Below are 23412 nucleotides of genomic sequence, written 5' to 3' on the forward strand. Positions count from 1 at the left end.
TTGTGCAAGGAGTTTCTCTGTGTAGAAAGGCTCAACACAGTGAAGGTGTGAAGCCTCATCATTTTGGACCACAGTTTAACAGTACAGCATCTGTTTGTCACTGCTCATTGTGTTTGCTGTTGTTGCTGTTGAAGAGCTGCAACAGGGAGGTGGTGGAACCGCTGTCCCCGGAGGCGTTCAAAAACTGTATGGATGTGGCACTGAGGAACATGGTTGGTGGGCATGGTGAAGATGGGTTGGGGTTGGACTTAAGTGGTCTTAGTGGACTTTTCTGACTTAATGATTCTTTGATACTATGAAGGGATACACATGGCAGAGAACTGAGGAATAACTTGGGCTGGAAGGTATGTGGGAGGTTTCTTGTCCAGTCCCCCACTCACAGCAAGGTCAGCAGTGACCACACCAGGGTACTTGGGGCGTTTTGCTTTCATGGCTTGAAAACTGCTGATCCTAACAAAACATCTAGCAATGCCAGCATTCTTTCTTCTAGGCTGGGTTTAGCAAGAATCTGAAATGCAGATGAAGCAATGTGTAGGGTATGACAGCAGTCAGTTTGGTAGATTTTCATAATGTCATTGTTTTTATTTCTTTATTTGCTCCCTTGCACAACGTGGTCACAGTAACATAGATGTGCTTGCATGCGCTGGAATCATCCAAACTTCACTCTGGTCTTTTAGGAAGAATGAGTGGCAGATAATATTTATTTCTAAGAATAACAAAGATAGATGCACAGTTGCAAATACTAATAGCAAAAGTATGAAGGCATGTAGGACAAGAATTAAGTAGGAAAGTTAAACAGTGTAAAACTTCTTTGAGTAATTCAGTGAATAGATATGTCATCATCCCTGTGTAGAATATTCCTCTCTAGATCCAGGCAAAAATCTGGTTTTATTTGCAGAGAAAATTCTTCTCAGTGCATTTATTTGCTGTGATATTTTGGCAGAGTGTTCAGGAAAAGCTAGATTTTAACTGGTATAAATTTTTATATTTGTTCTTATTAGTCCAGAATTTATCTAAGAGAGGGAGAGAGTTACCAGACAACTCCATGCTCATGAGTTGACCTGCTTGGATTGGATATATGGAAGAAAGTCTTCCCAGGCACAGTGCTACCTGCTGAATAGATTCCAAGAAAGAAAATAGGGGAAGATGTAGACTTTTGTCCAGAAATGCCTTGAAGGACAGAAGGAAGTTGAGAGTTTTGACTGTCGAGCTTTATGCCACAGTGACATGAAGAATCCCAGCTCTCTGTTGGACTGAGATCTGAATGTTCACCAGGTTCTCCCTTCCCGTTCTTTCTCTGCCTTGTAGGATGGGAGAGAATTGCACCAAGCTCCAGTAGGTCTACTTGATCTTGATGGGGACAGCGGTGCAGGATGCATCTATGTACTTGGCAGTATGACTGCCATCTGCTTGAAGTAGTGGACTTTAGTAGCAGGAGGGTGACAGAAATACTCGAGCCTGCCTTAGAAGGCAGCTTGTACATTCATTAGCTACATACTGCATTACCAGAGGTTATTGAGAAGGGTGAGTCAAGTTTGCTGCTGGTCAAAGCAGACAAACTTCCATCAACTCTGCAAGAGTCAGACCTGCCTGGTCCTTATCTGTTTCCACTCGTGTGAATTAAGCCCAGGTTTTCAGAACAGAGCTGGAAATACTGATGCAGCCCATCATGGAAGCAGTCCACATTTCAGTAAACCATGAGGTGAGGAGCTAGGGAGAACAAAAGTGTCTGATATTACACCAAGGGGTTGATTAAAGCTAGAATGGAAAAAGTGCTAAGAATGGCACATTGAAGCAGGGGATTATACAGATTTGGGGCAAGAAGGAGGATAATGGAAAAAACAGGTAATGTTAGGTTAAGTCTGAGTTTTTTTAGCAATGTACAATAGGTTTTAAAGAGAAGGGAAGAAAGCCACTTAAATAAATGAGGAAAGCAGTGTTGTGGTTATGGGCTCATTTTGTTTTCTTTCTAAATTAAAAAAAAAAAAAGAGAGAGAAATAGCCTGCTGGGAATTAATATAAACTGTGTTAGTACAGATACTTGAGAATCAGGTATGGGAAACACTGAATGTGTATAAATTGGCAGTTGTGGTTCATGTGCACTCCAAACTCTAGATGAACTTAGTGGATTACGAGCAATTACTTTCCAGTAGGTATGAAGAACAAGGATGGAGCCAGCACCAGAGGTTTAGAGAAGGGATATAGCAAGAGAAGTGTGGGCAGTATGGCTGCTTTGGAGGCTGTGGGACATGGAGCTGGGTTGGGAAGAGGGGAATGTCTTGGGGCAAGACAGCTACAAAAGCAGCAGTAAAAATGTTCTTTATCTCACAGTTCATTTCATGGTGAAGTAATTCAGTAACCGCTACATGACCCAAACTGTGGCAATTTGAAAGGAGAACCAGTGGCAAAGAGTGGGAAGCGATTCTCCCAGCTCGCTTATCCTCCACTCACACTACTTTTCAGCAACTTTGGATTCCCATTTGGGAGCTCAGCTGATCTAGTTGGGTTAAGCTCATTGCCTTTGGCCATTCTGTTCGCCCTCCCTGCACAGCAGCTTGTGTGGCTGCATGGACTAATTTAAGGAACTGATATGAAGGAAAGTAATCTGGAGGGAAAAAGGATTGTTTTCTGGTTGGGTTGATTCTACAGTCCAATTCACCCCACAAAGGGCTGTGCCGTCACACTGGAAAGGATAGTGTGTTTTCAGGAAGGGAAGACCATGTGCTGAGAAGAAGCAAAAAGATCATCACAGCACATGCTGTTGAAGAAATGAATGGAGAGCCAAACTATGAAGAGTGAGACTGAAGTTCTTCGGCAGGTCTACCTTCCATATTTGTATCTTCATCACTATTTTGTTGTGACTTGCTGTTCTAGAGGCTGTTCACTCATGCACAACATCTGTTGGGAAGTTTCTTTATCTGTTGTGTGGGGTTTCCTTCCTGTGCCTTTGAGCAGTCGAACTAAGAGGAAGAGTAAAGTTGCAAAATAAGGTGGATACCCAGGAAGAGGGGTGAGTGTTGCTGTTGTCTTTGCTCTGCATCATGTTATGCTACTGGCCAGTGGGGTGCATAAAGAAAGAGATGAATGGAGAACCTGTCATGCTTGCACTGTACAAAATCATGTGCATCTGGAGAGCTGCTGCATTTGGCTGCCTCCTGGAACAGCAAGTCCTAGCTCAGTTCCAGAAAATGTGTGGGGCAGGAACAAAAATGCAAAAGTTACTTAGTTATTAAAGTTATGAACAGGGAAGTGTAAGGTTGTATTCTGTCACAAGGTCCTGGCGTTGTCTCAAATGTACTTCCCCATTCCTGCTTGCCTATCCGCACTGTGGCAAAATGTGGTGGTGCCTTAAAGTGACCAGACATTGCTGCTGTGAGCTGCTCTTAAGCAGAATCCTAAGAGGCAACTTATAGTATCATTATAGTACAATAAGGAGGAAAAATACAATTTTGTTCACTTCAGTGGATAAAATATTGCAGAACCTGTAGCAGAGATCACAAGCATTTAAGCAACGTTCACTGGGATGTATAATCTGTTCTGTTTTAAATATGACTTAAATAACAGGAGAGCAGTGACACAATATAGGATGTTAAGTGGAGATGGTTTTTTATTTATGTGAGGTGTTTTGTCAGATCCAGTTTCCCTGAATTTGCTTGAAGTCTCTAAGTGACAACTGAACCACAACTGCCAGTGTTATCTGAGGCCTGGTTATCTGAGGCCTCACTTGCCAGATGGTGAGGAGTTTGTGCTTTGCATGGAGAATGCATGTTGTTCCAGAGCAAGATAGGAAGAAAACTGACCTGAGTGAACGTAGAGCTCTTTAGAGCAGGAAAGATTTCACAAGTCATATGGCAATGACTGAAGCTTCACTTCTGTGCCTGTAGTTTCTATAGAGTTAAAGTTCTGTATTGTAGAACTGTTCAATTACACGGTATGGGAGGGAGACCCAGTCATTCAGCATGAGGTTTGCTGCACAACAAAAGCCTATGGCCCAGTTAATGAAGCAATGCAGAATGCTCTCCAGCATTAATGAAATTTGCATTCCCAAGTTGTACAGTTAAACAACGGTTGGTGTAAATACACACCCAAGTCAAACACTGAGTCGCAGCCAATTATGGTTAGTAGTGCCATTGCTCTGCAGGCCTGCAGAGTGGAAACATGAAGCGTATTTATAAACAAGGAGGTCAAGCCATGCCCCAGGCAAACAGTCCCAAAAGGAGAAAAAGGGAGTCACTAGATGGAGATGAGAAAAGGGCATGATGTGGGAGTTGTCGCTGCGCTTAGGCAACTGATGACATGTTCATCTGTTACGGGTTGCTCAGAAAATACGGCCCTTCAGAAGCATCAGTTGTGCCGAAGACAAGCTTTTTCTGCTGACAGGCAGAGCTGTGTGTTCTGATATGGGCTTTTTTATTCTGTATTTTATTTCTGGAGGCAAATTTTATCTCATAAGCAGAACTGTGAAGGCAAAGTTAATTGGACTTGTGCCCTTTCATGATGCTCAGCAACGTCTGAATTTGATGTAGATTTTGTTTGCTTTATTCTTTGTAATCTTCGCAGCTTGGAAGCTGCCAGTGACAGTAGCCTGTCTGCACTAAGAAACTGCTTTTCAGAAATTACTGCTGCTTAAGCAAGTCAGTGAGATCCCTCAGTAATGGCAGTATTGCGGTCCTGCTGTAGATTTTCATCTGCTGCTGTCGCGTCCCAGACATGGGGTTGGTTGGGTTCAGTGCTGAGCAGGATTACTTGACATGGTGCTCAAACAAAGCAAACAGAAGCAGCTGGCAGGCCCTTCTGGCTGAGGTTCTCAGTGCTGCCAATTACTTTAAGCAATAGTGAGAACATTTTCCTCGTGTAGACATGGTCATTGTTATGTTTGCAGAAGGGTTATTTATACACAGTGACTCATGGAAGGGCTGTTCTGATTTGGTGTTCTTCCATTGTCTCTAAAAAAGCAGCAGGACGAATGCATGCCCTGTATAATTTCACTAACTTCTGGATCTTAGCACTAAGCAAGAGTTTGGCTGTGGAATTGAAAAGAGGTTGTGAGCATAGGAACATTGCAGGTTTCCTTTTGCAGGGAAGCAGATAATGGTGCTTCTGCCTAGTTAACCCCACAGCCCTGCGGTGCCCTTGTGAGGCCCCATCTGAAGTACTGCATCCAGGTCTGAAGCCCCCAATACAGGAAAGACAAAAAGCTGTTGGAGAAGGTCCAGAGGAGGGCCACAAAGATGATCAGAGGGCTGGAGCACCTCCTCTATGAAGAAAGGCTGAGGGAGCTGGGCTTGTTCAGCCTGGAGAAAAGAAGGCTGTGGGGTGACCTAATTGCAGCCTTTCAGTACCTAAAGGGAGCCTATAAACAGGAGGGGAGTCAATTCTTTGAATGGGTAGATAACGGCAGGACAAGGGGAAATGGTTTTATGTTGAAGAAGGGAAGATTTAGGTTGGATGTCAGGGGGAAGTTCTTTACTATGAGAGTGGTGAGGTGCTGGAACGGGCTGCCCAGAGAGGCTGTGGATGCCCCTGTCCCTGGAGGTGTTCAAGGCCAGGTTGGATGGGGCCCTGGGCAGCCTGCTCCAGTATTAAATGTGGAGGTTGCTGGCCCTGCCTGTGGCAGGGGGGAGGTTGGAGATTCATGATCCTTGAGGTTCCTTCCAACCCAAGCCATTCTGTTATTCTGTGATTCTGTGAATTGCCTAGGTCTTGTACTATTGTTGGATGCTGGAATCCAATAATTGAGTTTACTGCATCAGAAAGTGCTTCTATACCATGCGTGTGTTTGTGTGGCAAGGGCGGGGCCCGTAGTGCTTAAATCTCTGCAGAGAAAAGGCCTCTTGAGCTGAACTGCAACCAGCCTGCAAGAACCTGTCTGGAGGACAGATGACTGGAAAGGTGGAGGCCTGCAGGCATGAGGCACTTCCTTGTCTCTCCCCCATTTCTTCCTCTCTACCTGAGAGCTGTGCTGAGTTGTACTGGTGGGGGCAGATGACGTAGCATGCGTTAACACTGGTTGACAGGTGGGAACCAGGCAGAGAGTGTGTTGGGTCACAAGAAGGTGGGCTGGGAGTACATTCTGGTGGACTGGTCAGGGCAGACAGTGTTGTGAAACCATCTCTTGTGAGGGTTGGTCTCTTTTGAAGGTTGGTGCTCCTCTGAGGCCTTGGCTGGAGAACCTCTGTCTTCCTTGTGTATGCACTGCGATGTTACCACCTGACAGAGAGAGGTCAGCATCTATAACGAAGCCACGGTGGTTGGAGTTAACTAACCTGCATTTGGATCCTGGAAATCCTGAGTGGCTTTCGGGATGGTGAGATGTTGGTGAGCCAGAAGTTTAAGGTGACTGGTTGAGAAATCAGCAAAATTGCAACAGGGAATCTTATTAACAAGCCTCAGAGCATTTCCCCTGACATTCTTGTTGGATCCCGAAAACAGAACTGAAGACTTCTGGTGGAGGGACAATGAATCTGAGACTTCTGTTAGGGACATGATGTATATAGGGCTGAGGGATTTCACCTTCCTCAACATCTGCGGGTCATTAAGACATTACAGCACCGAAGTCTGACAAGACATTGTAGAATTGAGTGTTCTCTATTTTTCTTGGACCCTCAAAATAGGACTGAAGTCTTCTGGTGGAAGGAAGATGAGTCTGAGACTTCTGTCAGAGACATGATCTGTACAGGGCTGAGGGATTTAATCTTCCACAGTGCTCATGGGTTAGTAAAACATTACAGAAGTCTGAGAAGGCATTACAGAATTGTGCACTCATCCTGGAAACAATACATGTCTGGCTGTCCTGTGCAAGTTAGGCACAAGATGAATCTTTAACTGGGTAAACTTCTGATCAATTAGGTTTTCTGTTTTGTTGGTAGTGTTTTTGTTTTTTGTTTGTTTTACAACTGTGCTTTCACTGATTTCAAGCAGTTAAGAAGGCAGACATGCATATGAAGGCTCCTAGTTCTTGTCCTATGAATGCAGAAAAAGTAGTTCTTGCCAGTGTCTGGATTATCCTAGCGGTGCTGGTGAAATACATCTGCACATTTTTGTGATAAATATTGAATGAAGGGGAAATAATAAATATATACGTGGTATATTTCCTCACTTGCAGCTATCTTTTTCTCTTTGAGTGCTGGCTGAAGTTCAGTTTGTGGCTATAGCTTATCTGGATGCTTATCTGAATAATCTGAATATTTAGACTGTGTAGGTGTACTTTTTTTTTACTTTATTTTTTGACTTGTCTTTTTCAAACCTAAGCCTTAAAAAAAAAAAAAAAAAAAAAGGATTGGGAAACGTACTGAGCTCTGAACTCCTCACTCAGTTTCTTAACCCAAAGAGATATTATAAAGCTCAGCCTCAAAAGATGCTAAACCTATTATCTTTGTATTGGAATTGAAAATTAGATTAAGTGTAGGCTGGTTCTGCTGCTTCTTTGTTGAGGCTTTCATGATTTAGACTGTATATTTACATGGCACATTTCAGTAACTGGAGCACATTTTCCAGAAATTATTGATTTTTTTCTAGAGGATGACAGCAGTGAAAAACTCTTTGTTTATATGACCTTGACAATCAATTGATTGCATTAGACAGTCCAGGTCAAACTGAATCACAGTGTGTGCCTGTCAGTGTTCTTCATACACATTTGTATATATGCATGGTCTTATCCAAAGACCTGTAATAAGAGGAGAAAATAAAATACGTAGTTTCTAATCTTGCACATTGCATGGTCCAAATTAATTTTGTAGAATATATGACATTTACTGTTCCAATCTCTCTGTAAATACAGTGTGATATTGAAATTGCTCGTGTTGTGTGAAAGAATTATAGTACGAGTACACTTTCATGGTTAGCTGAGAAATGGCTTAATTTAATTTAACCAGAAAAGTTAAATACATAAAATTCATGAGTTTTCCCTCAATTACGTGCCTCAATTACAACTTCAACAGTTCTCAAACTAGTGACTTATATATGCAGCAAAAAATACAGTTAGAACTTGGAAAGTTACCTGTTCCAAAGTGATGAATTTTTAGATTTTTTAAGAATGCAGTTTAACAATCTGCTTAGACCAATTTCCTGCCCTTCCATGCAGCCCAGCTGCATTTTCCTGCTCATGCACTGTGTTGGTGCAAGCAATCATGCAGCTGGCAAGGTCTCGCCTGACTGAGTATTTTCTAATGCACAAGGTTAGATCAGCAAAGTGCTGATCTTGCCACGTGGCAGCACGTTGCTGACACGAAGTAGGGAGTGATGACATGTGGCCATGTACTGCCAGAAAAGTGGGAGAGCCTTTGGCAGTCTAGTTGTAGTTCAATGGAAGCCCTTCTCGGGCTATTTTTGCCCATATTAAACACTTCTGAGATACATTTGGACCTCTCCTAAATGAGCAGCTATGATCACATAATTACGGAATATCCTGAGTTGGAAGGGACCCACAAGGATCACTGAGTCCAGTTCCTGGCTCCACGCAGCACTACCCAGCATTCAAACCCTATGTCTGAGAGCACTGTCCAAACACTCCTTGAACTCCAGCACTGTGGGCTATGCCCACTGCCCTGGGCAGCCTATTCCATGCCCACTGCCCTCTGGCGCAGAACCTTTCTCTAACCCCCAACCTGACCCTCCCCTGACAGCTCCATGCCATTCCCTTGTGTCTTTCTCTCCCCGCAACCTCTCAATACTCTTTTATTTGTATGGGCAGCTTCCATGAGGTGATGTAGTGGGCAGCATGACAGTGGATGTTGTTGGAGTTGTAGGATATTCACTGTAACAAAAGCAAGATGTACCCTTTTATTTTTGTGGCTACTGTGTCATGTGCTCTGAGTCAGCAGAAGGACTCTGAGGAGGCACAGGGTGACTAAGTTGTTCTGTATCTGCCTTCTGGTTTTCATCCCTAGATCCATCTTCCTCTCTGTACCTTATAGTGAGCACCGTTGCCCCTGAGATAGTGATGAGGTGGCTTGATGCTCAGTCACTACCATTGGCAGGTCAGCTGTCCAACCATGCACTGAGATAGGAGCTGATGTTTCTCACTATCCTCACGAGACAGAACACATCTATGACCATGTGTTTCCTCTGGCTCTGAATGAAAGAAATGAGGATGTTTATGTTTGGATCTTGTTTAAGAGCTGCTGTGCAAGACCACCAAACTAACAGCAGCTGTTAAACACTAGTAGAATGACAATAAAAGCAAGTATCATTCAATAAATCTTTGCTTTCTTTTTTTCCTCCTACAGGAATATTTTTACCCGAAATACTTGGGTGAGTCGCAGCTTTTACGTTGTTACCTCGTTGATATGTGGTGCCTAGCACTGGAGTGTGTCACAGCCGAAGCTCTTCTAAGGAAAGTGATGGAAACCAGGCTGCAATAAGCATGGGTTTCTGATTTTAAGAGTGATTCTACGTTCATATGTGATTTTAAGGGCTTTTTTAAAACTTATATTGTATAGATTGTGTGTTATCTGTGTGTTAAAATGTTGATGTTGCATTTATTATTTGTAGCCTCTAGGACTGGTAAATATTTAGTCTTCCACTTTCATCCCTTTTAAATTACCTTAGCTATTAATTAATCTCCATATTTTAAAATTTTACTGATTGATCCACTGGCTTTTTCTACTGACTGTATGATCACTGTGCCACCATACTGCTTTCTATTTGTGTTTAACCTGTAGCACTTAAAATCGTAAGCTCCAACAACTTGAGAAAACTCCATGTGCCTTTTAGATTCAAGAGATTTACTAGGCCAGACTTGAGCAGCTACTAATATGCATTTAGAGTCATAGTATCGTCTGGTAAAATGATCGTTCTGTTCAGATGGCTTATAACTTTACAACAAAGCTAAAAAATGTTTATGAACTTAAGAAGTCAAAGACATCTGGGAGATTATATTATTGCATAGGTTTTGCATCCGCCCTCCAAAACCTTGCTTAATGAAACATCAGCAGGCTAGATGTCTTTTTACATGCTTTGAACAGCTGCCATGTAATCATTGTAATAACACCAATTTCATCTTCTCTTCTTCAGCTTGTATTCACAAATATGGGTCGCCGTATACAAGAAGTCCAGATTTCCTTACATGCGTACATAGTAAGCATTTTTGTTTTGTATATTGTAGTTAAAAGTTCTCTTGTGCTCCCCGAAATAGTGAAAACAGGCCAGTTACCTACATTTTTAACTAGTACTTTAGTACTGTTCTTCTTATTTTCTATGCTTGACCTTCCATACTGATTGTCTAATCTGAGCAACAGAACGAGGCTTTTTCACTTTTAGAACCTTTTGCCTTTTCTCACTCGTCACTCACTGGTTTGGTATTTTATGATGCAGGACATTTCTTTCCTAGCAGTTTCCTGATGTCTGAATGAACTGAGAAGCAAGAGGGACAAGTAGTAAGATTTACCGTAAGGTTGTACTCCATGCTCGTCCTTCAGTTTCCTTTCAAGTGGCAACTTTGGCTTTCCCCTGTTAAGTAGCCTTAAAAAAGCTTACAGTCAAACCCTTTCTTATGTCAGACTTTTGACAGCTTTGAGTAGGAGGTCCTTTGCACTCATCACGCGATTATGCTGTAGGTTTTACAGCCTTTAAATCCTCAAATCAATTTGGAAGTCAATCTGATATCTGTACAGAAGGGAGAGAGGTATTTGCTCATTGCTAACACTAGGGACTGGTATTTCAGTAACTTGTGAGGCCTTTCCAGTTCCCTCTTGAGCTTTGCAGCGCTGAAGATACCATGTAAATATTCTCTTAAAGATTCTTAATATGCTATGGAAGCAGATCAGCTGAAATGGTGAGAAAACCATGCACACATGTATTTATTTTCATTTTTGCCCCTGTGGTTGTCTTTTACTGTGACCAAGCTGGGTCAGTCTTGTGTTCATGCCAGTGCTACCAAAGCAGAATCAGGATTTTGTCAAGCTTTCATCCTTATAAGCACTGTTTTCTGAAGAGTGAATTCCAGAGTTAATAAGTGGTGTGTCTAGACTTGTCCTCATGTAATGCCCTCACGTATCAGTCACAGAAGTTGGAGCCAACAGAATGGGAACTCTCAGACCTGAGGTACCTGTGTGCTGTGCAGACTAATTCAGTCTGCACAGCTAATTCAGGATATGAGGCTGGGTGCTTCCCTTTGCTCCTGTGCATAGCACACCAGGGAGGTGGGAGCTGCTGCTGCAAATGGTGGTATCGGCTGGGAACGCTGGTTCTGAATAGCTGATCCGTGCTTCAGAGGCAGAAGTCTGAAGGGTGAGGATGTTTTCTGTGTTCTGAAAAAATGAGAGCTGAGTAATTGTTTTTAGGGATTCAGTCCACTGGAGATGTGGTGGTTTGGCAATAAAATGACAATATTTTCCCCCATTAAAATACTAAAATATTTTTAAGTGGCTGAGTTTTGGCTAGCCATTGTCAATTCACAGGAAAGTGAGCCTGAAATGCGCTTGGAAAAATGACAGACCTTGTGCTTAACTGATTCCAGCATGTCTTATTTTTCCTAGATGCTGCCAAAAGGCTATGTAGCTCTCCAGGGTTGTGCCTGCGAGACACATTTAAATGTGATGTTTCTTAACAGTCTCTTTCACTTCTCAAAACAAGGTAGTGGAAGGCTCTTTTAATCTGACATGCAAAGACACTGCATAACCCAATGGTTGGAGGGTGACTAGTTTATGCTAGAAATAAGGTACACATTTTAATTGTGGTAGTGAACAGGCAGCTTACTGGGGCATTTGAATATTCTGTTTCAGAGGATCTTTGGATTGGGGCTGCAGGTAGGGTTCAGCTCCAGATTCAGACAGGTAGATGCACGTGTTTCCAGCACAGGTGCCTATGGGTGTGTAGGTCCCGTTATAGTCAGTGGAGAGTAAGTCTATATTCAGTGGCTGTATAGTGGTGCCACTGACCAAACTGTGTCTGCCCTGGGGAGAGCCAAATGACTTTATGGACTCCATAGTACTGACTAGATCTCCACTGACTGCAGTCAGAACTTAGACACTTGCTTTACACATAGATATTTGCTTTACACATAGATACCTATATTCTGATCTGCAGAGATGGATTTTTTTTTTCTAAAGGAGGTATTGTGGGTCAGCTAGGATTTAGGGATTTGATTCTGCAAGAGTTTGGAAAGTGCTACAAGATTTTTTGGAAACCCAAGTTACATCTGACCTTCAAAAAACAATAAGATTTTTGTTATGTGTTGAGTGTCGTAATCTTCGTAACCTAGCATTTTCCAAATGATGTTTTGATTTGTACCATTTATTAATATCAAAATACTAGCTCAGAATGCAGAATTATGAACTGGAAGCAGCAATGACTGTACTCAGGTAAAGTCTGGTTTCCACATGTACTTGAGAAATTGAAACAACATTACTCTGTCTGCAGTTATAAGATATATATGTGCTATCAGACATAGACCAAAGCACACAAAAAGTGTCCCTTGTTTATTACTTTTATTACTTTTACTGAAGTCTGATGTGTAAATTAATGGGAACAAGAGCTCTTTTTTTCTCTTATAATGGTGTAAATCACCTTCAGTGAAGTTGGTGGAATTACACAGCTGTGAAGCCACAAGGAGTGCATAGGAGTGTCTTGTGTTTTCAAATGCTCAGACTATCAGCATATTGTTGATGGGATATAAATGTTTTATTATTATACAGTATTATTTCCATCTGGCTCTGTGAGACACATGAGAATTGAGTTTGAGGGAAATTGTTGAAGCATGAGGGGACTCAAGATAGCCCTGCTGATCTGTGTTGGCTGCCAACACAGGTGACTGAGAACATTGCCATGTCTGGGAGGATTGGTTAGTGCTGCTTCAAAAAGACTTGGCTTACCATCCATAAACCATTCTATTTACTCTATACAAATTCTGATCTGCCCAAGAAAAGGAGCTGCTCTGTGATGGCTCATCTCCATCTTAACCACTACCTGTGGTGGTGTGTCTCTGGGCAGGGGTTTACTTGGGGTATTCTGATGGGCACGTGCTGAAGGCAGCCCACATGACTGGCTCGTATTTTGTGTGGCACATCTTCTGCCTTATCTGTGGCTTTGCCTCAACTCTGCAAAGCTGGAGTGGTAACGTAGAAAAGTAATGCGGCCTAGTTTGTGCTGAGGGGATGGTTGTTTCTGTGAGGCTCTTAAAAGTTGTGTTTGTATGCTTTTCCTGTAGGGTTACACAGGCTTTAGTTTCTGAGCATCGTGATGAAATACTGAAAATACACATTTATTTGGCAGGATTCTAATCACATTCCAGCCCGGCACAGCCCTCTGGTTCTCTCCGCCCTTGTCCTCTGTAGGGCATTTTGTTGAGGCTCAGGATGAGTTCTTATCTGCTCAGTGACATTGCCCCCAGCTAGGAGCTGAAGCTGTGCTAGTTACAGAGGAGGAGAAACTGGAGGGAGGAAGTGGCTGGAGATGTATTTTGGTAAAGGTGGGTGAAATAATGAAACTGAGTTAAATGCCCTACAGAGAAAGGAATGGCAGACACTTTTATAGTGCACGTTGTGATAAATGGACAGCACATAAGAAATCAGTTCTCCACAATAACCTGAATAAACTGCAACACTAATGTGTGGCTAACTTCAGCCTTCAGGTAATTTGGTGTCTGCAGGGTTTAGGTTCATGTAGTGTAGATGGGGCTGTCCACTGGGGGTGGCATTAATGAGGAATGTGCAGTGCAGCCCATGGTAAGAGTCTGACGTTTTTTTTTCCTGGCAAATATAACACAAACACAGTCCAACCCTAGTGCTTATTCTCTTACCTTATTTTTCTGCCTAACATAGCACCAGCCCTAACAGCTGTCCAAAACACAGCCCAGAAGTTCAAAAGGCCCATGGGCACAGTGGTGAACAGAGTGCGGTAGGAAGAAGTGTGTAAGGCTGCTAATGTTGCACATTAATAATACTTTTAAAATATTGTTTTGACTGCATATTGCACTTCTCATGAAGTTTCTTTAATAATTTTTACAGCAGAATGAGTCAGATGTCTGTACTTTGTCATTTAAATCAATATATTTTGTCTTAGCAGCGGACATGGTTCTTGGCCCTATGTAGAGAGCTGCTACTAATTAGGTGCTATGAACTTACCTTTTTATAAAACGTTTTACAAAGTCTTCCTTTTGTCTGGGCTGAATGGGGTTCTGCTGAGTTGTAAGGATGCGTTGCCAAGACTGTGGGATTGTAGAAGGTGTTGCTAATGACAGCAGTCCTTCCCCTAAAGGCTGCTAGCTGCAGCAGCTGCGACAGCTTCTGTCTCCTCCACCAGAAGGACTGGGTAGAGTCACTGCTTTGTAGCGCTGCCAGCCCCACTCTGGCACAAGGAACTTCCACATCTACTCACCAGAAGAGAAGCCTGAACATCATATGTTCATGTCTTAGCAGCCCCTTTTTAAATGTATCCTGCACTGCTCCTTCTGGTTAAGGTTGTGAAAACAGTTAATATCTTTACAGTCTTAGGACGTCACTGATCTGCAACACTACTTGAACAGATACTACATAAAAGCTCCCAGCTCATTTTTTGAGAGGACAGGGAAATCCTCGGGGCCATCATTCAGCTATCTCTGCACAACACCATCCCTAGAGTAATGATGAATCCTATACTTTGCTCAACTGTGTAATAGTTTGATACTTGTTCCCTCGATCCTCCCCAGAATATGGACACTACTTTCTTTCTATGGTCCTGTGGAGAACATCCATTGCTGACTCTTGGAACTTGGCTTAAAAATCAGTTAGACTTTATTCTATGTTGGCCTGCTAGGAGCGTAGCACTGTCTGCAAACCAGATGAGTGGTTTGCAGTTCTGATGCCATTTACACATTGCTGTTTCTTATTTATTTTCATTCTATGTAATAGAAAAGCCTAAATTGCTCAGCTCTGCAAAAAAAAAAAAAAAAAAAGATACAAATGTTTTATAGCAACCAATCTATCAACCTTGGTGAAATCCTCAGTTTAATTACCAAAAGTAAATGAAAAGATCACCCTTCTTCCTTGACTGTTAAGTTGCTGTCCTCCTTCTGTTTTTCCAAAAGTAAGGAGAATAGAATTAACGTTATTTCAGGAGGAGCCCTTCAAATGTGGGGGGTAGCAGCTCACTTCCTTTTGCAATGAAATGAATTCCACCTCACATTCCTGGCACAGCTCATTTGGCATGTCAGCAGTACGCATTAGCTTCCAGTTTTCTCAGGTGCAAGTTTTTCTGATAGTGATTCTCTGTTAGTACTTAAGGGTCTTGATCTTTAATAAGAGCTTTCATTATAGACCTCGATGCATTGTTCTGTTTTGTTCTGTGTTTGTTTTTAATTCCTTTTGCAAATCAGATTTGCCAAATCAGTGTTCTCCTGATCCTTGTTACAAAGAGGGGACTGTCAGGTGTGAAGATCTGAAGGGGGACTTCTATTGTGAATGCAAACGTGGCTGGCAGGGAAAAACATGTGATAAAGGTAATGCATGTCTTGTTATCTTTCAGATCTGTAACAGCAATGTGTTGGATTTTGCTATATTTTAACCTAGTCACTGATACTGCGATGCTCAATTCAAAAGTCATAGTACTGAACCTGCATTACACACCACTCATACTTTTGCCCTTATAGAAATCATATAACTGCCTGTCAACATTTTAAAAATGACTTTAATGGATTTCAGCTTGCTGTTGACGAGGAAATCTAAGAGGTCGTGCCCCAACTTTCTGTCCCACTCCTCTGAAAAGGGCAGCCCAAGTGAATTGGTAGTTGCTTTGCAAATGCAACTCCCTCCACTGATGCTGTTAACACAGTGGTAACAGAGGGCAAATTGCAGATCCTGTTAAACTGGCTTGTCTTCCCATTTGCTCGCAATAGCAACAGACATTTCTGGCAGATTGTTGTCATTTCTTGCTGATGCACCAACTGGTGACATTAGTCTGCTATATCCCTTCTCAGAGGTGTGGTATCATTCCAAGTCCACTCATAGAATGGCTTAGATTGGAAGGGACCTCACAGCCCACTCAGCCCCCACCCCCTGCCGTGGGCAGGGCTGCCCCCCACCAGCTCAGGCTGCCCAGGGCCCCATCCAACCTGGCCTTGAGCGCCTCCAGGGATGGGGCACCACAGCTTCTACTACAACTTCTACTCATGTCCCGCTGTATATTCCCATCAACTCCAAAGAGAATATTCAGGCAGAGTATTTTTTCATGTAGTATGTCCCAAGCCCAAAGAGATTTTTTGTATTCTGTTATGAAATACTGAATAATTCCTCCTGTTGTTCTCTGATTCCTGTTTTTTTTTCTGGCTGTCAGGGCCGCTGCTGTTCTGCCTGCCAAAATTAAATGGCTGCCATAAAGCACATCCAGCCAGTCCAGGACTGTGGCCACTAAGAGAACAACAGATCCAAACCCTGTGTTCCCATTGTGGATATTGTGGTGAAATTATAGGATCACTCACAAGCAGTTTATTTAAGTATTTGAGATAGTTGACCCATCAGCTTTCAGCAGCCTTGAGAGCTTAGGAACTGGCCAGTCTGAAGCATATCCCCTCTTTTTCATACAAAACATCATGAAATTGCTGTTCTACCTATCAGCTGACTCCGGAGTCCCTTATACAGACAGGCCATGGTGAGCAGGTAGGGCACACAGAAGGCTCTCTTGAATCAAGCAGGCCTTTGCTGCTGGTGTCAGTGGAGCGCAGTAGCTGTGAATTTACTATTTCTTGTGTTCTCTTGTGCTCTGTAGTAGTGAGGATATTTTTTTGTGTTGTTTAATACCAAACTTACTAGTCATTATACCATCATAAAAGTTAGTTGTAATATATGTTCTGCCAGCAAATTCTTCTTCTTCACCTCCATAGGCTGAAGATACCCTCCCGCACTGTCTGACCTATGTGGGAGGGATTCAGTTACGGCTCCTGTTCTGTCTTTTCTGTTATCAAATCAACTCAAGCCAATGCACTTGAAGTGCTCAAATTAAATCTCTGGGCTTCTTGTAACCATCATGTTGCAGATGTGATAGTGTTCCTTGCTTGCTCTTTCCCCTTCCCAGCTCCCTACCCCACTCTTGCTTCTCAGATCATGTCAGAGGTGAAAAGCTGACTGCAATACTTTCTTTTGGTGCAGATATTGATGAGTGCAAAGTGCAGCACGGTGGCTGTAACCAGATCTGCCTCAACAAGCTCGGCAGCTACCGCTGCTCATGCTACAGTGGTTATGCTCTTAAAGACAGCAAAACATGTGAAGGTAAGCCTTCCTTTTCTGCCTCCCAGTCCAGCAGAAGCTGAGGTCTGGGATGGCAGCAGGTGTTCATGCCATCACTGTATCCTGGTTTCTCTATGGTCCCACCACATTGCTCTCCAGTACCACAGTACAGGCCGCATTCACAGAGGTCTGTGGCTGGGGTTGTACTACATCAGTGTAACTGATCAGTCCTTGTATCCTGACATTGAGAGGAGGAATGGCTGCCCAGGTGCATTGCTACACTCTTTCCTAATCTCACGAGTTGTAGTATATGTGATTATTGTTTTTATTTTGCGTATTTATTGTTTCATTTTTCTAAATCTAGGTAAGTGCAGCAGCAAGTAATTAACTGAGATAGAGGAAGACAGATAAATGCACTGCCACTGATTGTTAATAGCTGCAGAAAGGCCCTAGTGAAGGCACACTGCTGTTTGACATGGCAACTGGGAGCAGAACATGGGGATCTGAAGTAAATGTCTGAAATGGTGGAGTGAATTTACGTAACAGAACTTGAGCAACTGAGATTTTAAAAGTGTTAAGGAGCTGCGTGCTGAGACACACACTCATTAGTGATCACAGATAGCTGTTCATGTTTTTTATGTCTCATGAAAAACAAGCAAGTCTGCATATATACCCCTTATGAATGCAATGACATGGTTATGAGCAGTTCGTATACCTGGCTCAACATATTCATGCTAACAGCCAAAAAGAGCAGGATTTCATTTCTGTGTCACTTCTGCTGTTTGAAGTGATGAAGGTATGGCCTACATGGCATCCCTTCTGATGTGCACAGTCACTCAAATGAGCAGATGTTACCTTTGAATTGCAGTGTTTATTAGAACACTGTGAACATCACACACAAGCTACGTGTCCATGCCCAGCCATCACGTTGCTGATGTTAATAGAAGATGCAATTAATGCTAGCTGGGATTTTTAATTGCATTTTAATGCTTTTGTGCATTTTGACAGTTTCTGGCAGTTAATTCCTATTGTTTTGTGCATACATTACAACATTAGTTTCTGCCTGTTGATTTGTAGACTGGGCTTTAGATAGAGTGCCACAGACTACTCAAATACATGGGAAAATCACAAAGTATAACATGCAGTTGTGGTTTTAACATGTGTTAGAGAGCAGAGGTAAATATGAAATTCTATACTACAAATGTTTTTCCAGTACCAGGATTTTGCTGGGTATTAGTTACCAAGTTAGAAAAGCATTTGCTTGTTTTTACAGGCCTCCAGTTCCAGTCCATTGCCTGCCTTTGTAGGCACAACAACCACACAACTTCTCTCAGACAAGACCTGTTCTTTGTGACAATCCTTCTTCCTCAGTTCCCCTTCACTAGTGCAGATCAGCAGATTTGGATCTCAGTTTTGTGAATGTGCTGAAGGAAAAAAAAGGAGTTTGCTCATCTGAGAACAGAAATCTCAGCTTTTCCACAGACTGAGTGCTGCTTCTGTGTTTTATTAACAATCATACCGCTTTTCCTCATTTCCTGGTGGCTGCTTTTTATCCCCCAATTTCAGCCCCATGGACAAGAGTGCGTTTTTTGGTTTTGCACAGGGTTGCTTTGTTCCCTTTTCAGGCTCATTTTGCATTGTTCTTTCCAATGGTGTTTGATGGCTTAGAGAAAGAAGCAACAGCTGGTTTTGAAAGCCTGACACTAACCCTTATATCTAACTGATCCCTGAAGGTAGATTCTTAAAGATACTGGCTTTTCATTTACCTGAATAGAGGGATTGCTTGAGCCTGAGCCCACTCCGGTGTGCAAACAGTGAAGTGATTTTACTCATCTGAAGTAGTGTTGTTTAATTGCTTGTTTTGCAGACATAGATGAGTGCGCGGCATCAGCAGACATCTGTGGAGAAGCTCGCTGTAAAAATCTGATAAGCTCATATGAATGTGTTTGTGATGCAGGCTACAGGTATGATGAGCAGAGAAAGACTTGTGATGGTAAGCCCAAGAAAGAACACATTAACGTTATTACGTGCTCTAAAGCTATTAAAGAAATAACCAGAAATTGATCGTCAGGGTTCAGTAAAAAAACTTTTTTAGGTCTAATTGCCTTTCACTAGTTGTGAGCAGCATGCTGAGCTTGCAGTGATTTTTTGTGCATGAACCAATCTGTATGGGGCACAGTACTGAGATTTCTTGAACTCACGAGAAGTACAAGATCCGATGGAAGCTCATAAGTATCTGTACATGTTGCTGTCGCTCTTTGTATACTGTGGCACAGAGTAAGTACCGGCTATGGAAATGGAGCACATGAGCACAGTCAGATGAAAGATGCTAAAAAATAACACTGCTAACTCTTTTTTTTTCACCAAATAATTCATGTTCAGATAAATCCAATGGCTGTTTTCTCCTCTCTTCTTTGCTGGTCTTTGTAGATATAAATGAGTGTGAAGAACGGTTGTGTGAACAGATGTGTGTCAACTTACCAGGGAGTTACACTTGTCATTGTGATGGCAGAGGGGGAGTAAAACTTTCCCAGGACATGAATACATGTGAGGTATGTCAGACTTCATTGATACAATTGCAGAATGGTCCTTTAATTTACATTGCAATTGGATCAAAGCCATTTGAGCTGAGTGACCAGCAGAAGGGAGTCAGAGTGCCAAGGGTACATGAGCTGGGGACAGTAGCTCACCTGCTAAGATAGGGGGGTCTTGTTAGCCCTTTATGGAAGTCTGTTCAGCAAGAGTCTCTCTTCTTAGGCTTCTTCTGTTCCAGTCCAAAAAGAACATGACAGTGATCATAGAATAGAATCACACATTAATTTAGATTGAAAAAGACCTTCAAGGTCACAAAGTCCAACTATCAACCTGACCTGCCAAGTCCCATCACTAAACCATGTACCTTAGTTCTACAACCACACGTCTTTTAATTACCTCCAGGGATGAGGAATCCACCAATTCCCCCTTCCAATGCTTGACCAGGATAGCCCAGCCAGCCCTCTGTTTAGCTATGAGTTACCTCTAGCTGCACAAACCGATCTGAGTTAGGCCCAGTAGGATCAAGAGCTAAGCTCTCAGGGCATACATAAGTTGTAAAACAGCACTAGGGCTTTATATGTCCCTGATCTAGGCATTTGATGGGCTTCAATGGCAAAGGCTCCTTCTGTATAAACCAGCCAAGAGCTGGTAGTGTTGCAGATACTGAGTTGCAGTAGAAAACCTTATGCTGTACTTTGTGAATGTGATTTCATTTCACAACAGGAAAGCATTCAGTCAAGGCAAAGAGGAGGAGACGGGGAAGGAAAGATGAAATGTTCCCAGAACTAAAACTGATATTTTGAAAATAAAACCATTAAAGTGCCTTAGCCTGCTGTATGTATAGCAGCTATGTGTTTGAGAAAAGAAGGCATACTGCTTGATTCTCATTCCGTTGTGTGAGAAGAGTAAGTGCTCAAAAAATGTGTTTTGATTATAGAACATAATACCATGTGTGCCTTTTGCTGTTGCAAAAAGTGTTAAATCCTTATACCTGGGGAGGATGTTCAGTGGGACTCCAGTCATCAGACTACGCTTTAAGAGGAAACAACTGACAAGGTGAGGACAATTTTGAAGGACAGTTGAATGTGCTGGCCAGCTTTGATGCATGCGGTGGAGTCACTAAAGTAATTATTGTTTCCATGACCATGTTTATTTGTTTGGATTATGGAGTCCTGTTTTGCAAAACATTATCCAAACCAGTAATTGAGAAAGGCAGTCTTGACCACAGAGCTCCTCAGATAATTACTAAAGTACAGTAATGTATTTCTTATTCTTGATGCCATTTTAAAATCCATCTTCACAGCTTAAGTCTTTCAAGAGTGCATTAGAAGCTAGTATGTTTTAACAGAGCATAACTGCTAGAGCTGATGCTATCTGTATGGAAAGTACTCGGTGGTTTTTGAACTCTGCATAACTAATTTATTTCTTGACACCTGTGCGGTCAGACTTGTGGCTGAGTTCGACTTTAGAACCTTTGATCCTGAAGGTATCCTTTTCTTTGCTGGAGGCCATCAAGACAGCACTTGGGTAGTCTTGGCTTTGCGCAAAGGACGGTTAGAGCTGCAGCTGAAATACAGCGGAATAGGCCGCGTGACCAGCAGTGGACCACTCATCAACCATGGCATGTGGCAGACAGTGAGTATAGACTGCTTCTGGGAGGTTGCCTTTCTTTGCTCCTTCCTTCTGGGCTCTGTTAAGCATGGCTAGACTCTGTATTCTTTGTAGTTGTGAGAAGATGCTTTTCCGGCCTATTCCTCTGAGCTTCTGCTTGCACACATTGTCCAAGGAAAGGTGAAAATGGGATGCTTTTCCAAACAAGTCAAATCTTACTTTATATCCAGTGTAAACTAGACAGCATTACTGGTTTGCATTTGATGTTACTTTGAGAAGGTGCCCTCTGGTTGGGGTTTGGCAGGGAACAAGAGGAAGATCTTTTAAGGAAGTCTCCAAGGGGGGTTAGTTTTGTCTATGACATGTGTGTTTGTTATGGGTTATTTATTGGTTTAGTGACAGGGCTCAGCTCTGGGCCTTGACAGATCTATTATGCTACAGAATGTATTTTTTAACTCTTCAAGCTTGTTTATAAACAAAACATTCTGTTTCCCTTGTAAATATACTGGGTTCTGTTAGAAATGGTGTGACTTGCTGCTTATTAATAACATAATCCCATCAGTCTCAAGAGAAGGTGCACTGCATCTTGGAGCTGGTGAGGCTTCACTTCCTTGGCACTCTAAGAATATCTCCTGGTGATTTGGGAAATATCATGGAGAATTACCATTTGTGGAAAGATCATAAAAAGAGTTCTGTAGCAGGATCTATAATAGATTAGCAATTTATATATGCCTTTTCCCCTTTTTCTTCTTTTCTCATTTAATTGTTATCTTGAAGTTGATGTGTCTGTTGGGCAGTAGGTAGGAAGTTCTTTGTTAACTTACATAGGAGACAAATACAGATATGAGTAGCTGAATCATTTTCTGTTCTAACTTTTCTTAGCATTAAAAAAAAAATAGAATTGCACATTAAAGAAAAAAGGTGGGAAAAGATGTGATTCTAATGAATAAAGAAGTGCACACATTGCCAGCTCCTGATATTTGATAATATTTCCAGCAAACGAGGTGGTTTTTAATTCAGTTCCTTTACTGCCATTGGAAGAATTTTGGATTCCAAATTGGAGCTGTAGAGGTTCAGCAACGCTGTAGATAAAATGTGTGACATGCTGTATCTTGGCAGGTAGGAACAGCCTTGAAGCAGTTGTTTCTGAGTTAAAGCTTAGTCCTGCTAATTTGCAATATGATGAATATAATTGCCTGCACAGGGAAGATGGTAGTAGGAGATGTGAAAATCAGAACTGATGCCACTCAGATGGTTTGGGAGTTAGAAAAAGCTGTTATTACTGTGCTAAGCCATTTATGACAGGAGTGTAACATACTTGTTGAGTGCCAGACCTCATTAGGAAGGAATTACAAACTTTCTTGTACTAGTTTTGCTGGGAGATATCAGCAGCGTATTTTCTATCTTCAAGCAGTGCAAAATGTTCAAACACTTGGGAGTTGCAGAGTAAACAGTACAAAGGCTGTGTTTGCTTCCTGCGGGGAGAGAAGGGAGTATGATAAAAGTAATTATCGTTTTTAGGCAGCAAGTACAATTGCTGGTCTCCTGCCAGTCCTCAGTGTCAGGTCTCTTATCTCCATGCACCGTCATACCCAAGAAATTGGCTGAGTTGCTGCAGCAGCATGCTTGGTTTGCTTTTCTGTAGGGATCGTAGGATCATGGAATATCCCAAGTTGTAAGGGGCCCATAAGGTTCATCGATTCCAACTCTTGGCCCCACAGAGCACTGCCCACCATTCAAACCCTATGTCTGAAACCATTGTCCCAACTCTCCTTGAATGCCGGCAGATAGCCCTGTGGGTGCTGTGGCGTCTGTGTTAGTGACCAACTGCCCCACAGTGGTGGGACAGAGGTGCCACTGCAGCCAGCAGTGCTGCTGTTACCTTGGGCTGAATGGGGTCATTTCTCCTTTTTCCTTGGTCTGGTGTGGTTTTTAATTTGGGAAGTCCTATTGAGGAAGGGCTATTCCTTTTAACCTGTCTCCATGTAGCGATGTATTTCAAGTGTGGACTCCCGTGCATTTTTCAACTTCATCTTTAGTGAAGCACAACCCAGACCTCCATGGTCACAGTCCAGATTCAAGTGCCATTTGGGAGCTCCACTCTGGACTTCAACCTGCACAGGATCTA

The 23412-nt window shown here is 42.4% G+C and overlaps 1 protein-coding gene across 1 annotated transcript in view; it reads left to right on the forward strand.

Annotated features, from left to right (window-relative positions):
• The window catches only part of GAS6 (growth arrest specific 6), a 37385-nt gene that overhangs the window by 6220 nt on the left and 7753 nt on the right, over positions 1-23412 (forward strand). Inside the window, exons 3-10 of the mRNA XM_015277909.4 lie at positions 9228-9252; positions 10015-10077; positions 15293-15415; positions 17061-17180; positions 19006-19131; positions 19569-19690; positions 20611-20729; positions 21119-21308. Coding sequence (XP_015133395.2) covers positions 9228-9252; positions 10015-10077; positions 15293-15415; positions 17061-17180; positions 19006-19131; positions 19569-19690; positions 20611-20729; positions 21119-21308 — 888 coding nt within the window. The remainder of the gene's footprint in view (positions 1-9227; positions 9253-10014; positions 10078-15292; positions 15416-17060; positions 17181-19005; positions 19132-19568; positions 19691-20610; positions 20730-21118; positions 21309-23412) is intronic.

This window comes from Gallus gallus, chromosome 1 (genome assembly GCF_016699485.2).
Source record: "Gallus gallus isolate bGalGal1 chromosome 1, bGalGal1.mat.broiler.GRCg7b, whole genome shotgun sequence".
In the NCBI taxonomy this organism is placed as follows: domain Eukaryota; kingdom Metazoa; phylum Chordata; class Aves; order Galliformes; family Phasianidae; genus Gallus; species Gallus gallus.